Source organism: Paracoccidioides lutzii (genome assembly GCF_000150705.2).
Source record: "Paracoccidioides lutzii Pb01 unplaced genomic scaffold supercont2.2, whole genome shotgun sequence".
Classification (NCBI taxonomy): Eukaryota; Fungi; Ascomycota; class Eurotiomycetes; order Onygenales; family Ajellomycetaceae; genus Paracoccidioides; species Paracoccidioides lutzii.
In genome coordinates, this window is record NW_015440948.1 from 1,533,057 (window position 1) to 1,537,541 (window position 4,485).

At 51.5% G+C, this 4,485-nt stretch overlaps 2 protein-coding genes across 2 annotated transcripts; one reads left to right on the forward strand and one right to left on the reverse strand.

Moving 5' to 3' along the window:
• Positions 1-104: 104 nt before the first annotated feature.
• On the forward strand, positions 105-1,097 carry PAAG_01138 (annexin A13; the record flags this gene model as incomplete). The annotated part of the gene is made up of 1 exon (XM_002797233.1): positions 105-1,097. One exon carries the CDS (start codon positions 105-107, stop codon positions 1,095-1,097), a length of 993 nt encoding a protein of 330 aa, XP_002797279.1.
• A 1,128-nt stretch (positions 1,098-2,225) lies between these two features.
• Positions 2,226-3,792, reverse strand: PAAG_01139 (cell wall glucanase; the record flags this gene model as incomplete). The annotated part of the gene is made up of 4 exons (XM_002797234.2): positions 2,226-2,456; positions 2,550-2,956; positions 3,041-3,592; positions 3,687-3,792. 4 exons carry the CDS (start codon positions 3,790-3,792, stop codon positions 2,226-2,228), a joined length of 1,296 nt encoding a protein of 431 aa, XP_002797280.1.
• Positions 3,793-4,485: the final 693 nt, after the last annotated feature.

Genomic DNA, 4,485 nt, shown 5'->3' on the forward strand with positions numbered 1-4,485 from the left:
CAGGATACAGCTACGGCGCCCCTGTCCCAGGCCACCCGCAGGGCCCTCAAGCCCCGGCAGCGCCCTCACTGGGCTATGATCCTGCTCACGTCGCAACAGGTGACATGAGCGATGAAGCTCGAAAGATAAAAAAAGCCATCAGCGGCTTCAACACTGATGAATCCAAGCTTATCCAGATCCTCTCGAAGCCGGATCCTCTCCAAATGGCGCTCCTGCGCCAAACATACCGGCACGCTATCGGCAAGAACCTCGAAGAGGCGCTGGTAGAAAAGCTGAAACGAGACTTCGGCGATACCATCATCGCGCTCGTCCGCGGACCCCTAAGGAACGACATCGTCTACCTCCGCAACGCCCTCCCACCACGAACCGCGCAGCCAAACGCAACCCCACCCTCCACCCACGCCTTGCTCGACGACGTCCTCCTCCGCCGCTCCAACGCAGACATACAAGCAATAACAACCGCCTTCAAAGAAACCTACAAAACTGACCTCCACACGCACCTCACCTCGACAAACCACATAAGCGGCCCGCACCACACGCTCTTCAAACACGCCCTCGACGCCAAGCGCATGGACGAATCTACCCCGCTAGACCCCGCCCTCGTCGAAGCCGACGCCGACAAATTCGACAAAGCACCCAGAAACATCGACCCGGGCAGCAAGGAGGAGACCGACCTCGCCACCCTCCTCGCTCAGCGGAGCGACAACCACCTCCGCGCCGTCAACGCGGCCCTCACCCGCCGCCCGGCCTTCAGCCCCGCCACGGGAACCATGACCTTCGTGAAGAAGGTGAAAGCCATCTGGGCGCGCTCGGATCGGAAGCTCATGCGGCGCAGCGCGTTGTATATTGTCCGTGGGGCGCTGGATGGGCCGGGGACGGATGCGGAGATGCTATATAAGTGTATGAAGGGGATGGGGACGAGGGATTCGTTGCTGATTGCTCGGGTTGTGAGGCTGCATTGGGCCAAGGGGGGTGGGAGGGTGGGGGAGGTTAAGGCGGCGTATAGGCGGAGGTATGAGCGGGGGCTTGTGGAGGCAGTGGAGAAGGAGACGAGCGGGGATTATGAGAAGGCTCTGGTTGCGTTGTTGGATGGGTAAATACTAGCTAGGATGTGTGGGTGTGGGAGTTGGGGGTGACGTTAACCCTGGCTTTTATGTGATGATGTTTTTATGACGTTTACCGTCTCTTCTTTTTCTTGCTGCTTCGAATTTTAATGACTATTTCTGTTTCATTACTCATTTCTTCAATTGATCTATCTTCCCTGCAACAACAACAACAACAACAACAACAACAACAACAACAAACCTGTTATTCTCCTTTCATGACTCACTCTCCCGGCATTTCTCACCTTCCAACCTTCTTGTTCTTGGCCTCAAGCTTCCTCCTTAGTATCGTGAATATAATTTAGAAGTTATCACCCCCATACCTACAACATCACCTCTCTCCAAAACTCCCTACACCTCACCTACCTTCAACCTACCACGAGAATGACTCACCCAGCAATCAAACTCGAACACTAGACATACGACCCCCAGACAGCAGACACATAAGTAAAAACTTGGAATTAAAACTGAATCCCACCTCATCGAGAACAAATCACAACCTTGTACAATACTCAACGCAACCCAACTTCGACTCTAATCCATGTACTCTTTCATTCCTGAACAAAGTCATGGTATGGTACACAATTACTGTCATGTCCATTCTAACACAATGTGATACAAGAAGAAAACGAAAGAAACACCATCATAAAAGATAAAAGCCATAAAACCTGCAAAACCGTAGGACGATCGGTTCGACCCATAGTCCGGGTCAAATCAACTCATTCCAACCAACTGACCAAATCATGCATAGAGAAAATCACACTCACAAAAGAGAAAAAAAAAAAAAAAAAAAAAAAAAAAAAAAAAAAAGGGTATTGAAACTAATAATTCGACACCAACAAGAAGGAGAGAGAGAGAAAAGAGAAAACAAACCTTCAAGAGAAATTTTTCATAAAAAGCCACCCGCCAAACCAAGCACATAAAACAAAGATCCCAGATTTTAGTTAGCCTCTCCAGTCGCCGCTGTCTAAAATGTTGTGGCATAAAATATACAGAGTTGCATAAAGATCAATCTTCTCGTCCCCTTAAATGATCCCGTCATCGTCACATATTTCATCTTGGGGTATTTTCAATTTCAGGCCTTTTTTTTTTTTTTTTTTTTAATTTGGTTCTGCTTACTCGTTATAGGAGAGTCATAGCACCAATCAAGCCACAGACACCAGCAACCCCGTACGGGATACGGAAATTGCCTATAGCTGCACCGGCTTGGGGTGCAACCGTGCCAGTGGGAGAAGATGATCTTGTTGCTGTAATTATTTGAGAACCAGAAGATGAAAATGAGGATTCAGGGCCACCAGCGGAAGAGGAAACCGAAGATGAAGGCGACGACTGTGAAGGAGACTGGGATGTTCTCTGGAAGAACGATTAAGACGAACTGAATTAGTAAACGCGGAACCAACAAGGCATTTTGAAACAGATAGCATAAAGGGTGCGATGCTCACTCACAGAAGCCGTGCTCGGCGGTATGGCTCTCCCAGAGTCGGTGACTATCCAGTCACTGGGGAGCCCTGGATAAGTGGTTACTGAGGGGGCACTCTTGGTGTCGAGTGTATCGCTAGGGATAGTAGTAGTGGGACGGGGAACCCAAGGATACTCGCTTGGTATATGTGGCATACCTTTGGTGGTAGGAGGGCGGGTGGCTTCTGCAGGGGGGGCTGAAGACTCTACCTGTGGGCCCGTCCCAGGTGTCCCATTGCCATTGACCTTACCACCAACAGCCTCAATGGACTGCCAGGTACCGCTCTTGTCAGAATAGCGGTATTCGCTGCCAGTGGAATAGTCAGTTACGGTAATGGACTTGAGCCCCATGACGTAAGGACCAGCTGTGTAGTCAGTTACACCACCCGCCCACTCTGCAGGAGTTTTCATGTTAGCATCGTTTTGTTGTGAAATCATTAGATTTGCAAGCCATCAAGTTATCGTGGGTTATAACATACCAATAGTTCCGGGTGGGTTAGAAGGGTCACCACCGGCCCAGACACCCGCTTTAACCTGCATCGGTGTCTGCGGGTACGAAGCACCAGCCTCAGTGGCCGTCAGCGTGCGGACAACCTCGCCGTTGATCAGCCACAGAATGCGGTCCTTGGACCAGTCGATGGAATAAGAGTTATAACCATCATGATTGCCTGCGTTGCTATGGAAAGCGCCACGGTCGAAAGTGCCCTGTTGATTCTTTCCAAAGTAGTTGGTCTGGACCTGCGCGTTGTTGCCGCCCAGCCATTCCCAGTCTATCTCATCCAAAGTGTCTGACAGCAAGACGGCGCTGCTGACGATGCCGCGGCCAGGGGCAACCTTGATGACAAATTCAACAAAGCCAAACATGATGAAGAATTTCGAGACGAGGGTTGGGTTATCGCCCTGTTTCGCCACGGCGAGGAGAGCACCATCGGGACCGTATGTTGGCGAACCACCCACGACATCAAATCGATCGGAAGATTCAAGGAAGTTGAATTTACCCGTCCCACCTAAAGCAGGGTTTGCCGGGCAGGCTGTTTAGAACCGACAGACTTTGTTAGTAATTGAGTTGTAGAAAAAGAGTGGTTCGGGAGCGAACGGGAGGGAAAGGAGTTTATCCAAGCTTACTTTTTACCATGGGATTGCACTCGGTAAAAGTCTGGGCACCCACCAGAGCAGAACCAGAAAACAGGACCAAGGCCAACGAGGCCATCGAACCCGACGAGACCTTCATGATACGCAGCAAGCAGCAGCCCACTGATGGAATAACGGGGGGGGGGGGGGTTTGGTTTAGAGTAGAGTAACGACAACAACGACCACAACAAAACAGCCACCACCTTTTTGGAAAAAAGTTTTGGGGCGTCGCTCGCCGTAGGAAGCCCTGCGAACCGAGGCGGAAGCAGGTGTGATACGATATGAAACTTCACTCGCACCTTTCTTGCCTTGTTCGCTTGCTCTCGATGTATGTCTGTATGCGGAGAAGGGGTTGGGAGAAACGTAGATAAGACGGATACGATGTGGGATGGGATGCAGAGCGGGATGCAGCAGGAGGAGGAAGTGTTTTTCACATTTATATGTACCTGAGATCAACAAACAAGACGGAGCAGACGGAGAATACGGCAGGAGGCGCTGAGAGGTTTAAAAGGAAGGCAGGAGAGCTCCCAACAACCACTTCTCGCCCGCCCACCGACGCCGACGCCGACGCCGACGCCGCCGACGCTGCGAGGGGAAGTTTCACGCCTGCCACAGGTACAAGGGAAGGGAAGGGGAAGGGAAGGGGAAACTGACTGACTCACCAGCTGAACGCACTACACGCACCGCCGCTTGGCTCAGGTGCCGCGGTTGGCCGTTACGACTCTGGTTCCCCTGGATGGCGGGTCCCGATAAGCTGCTCCATGCTACATAACAGCCATCCCCCCCTCTCTCC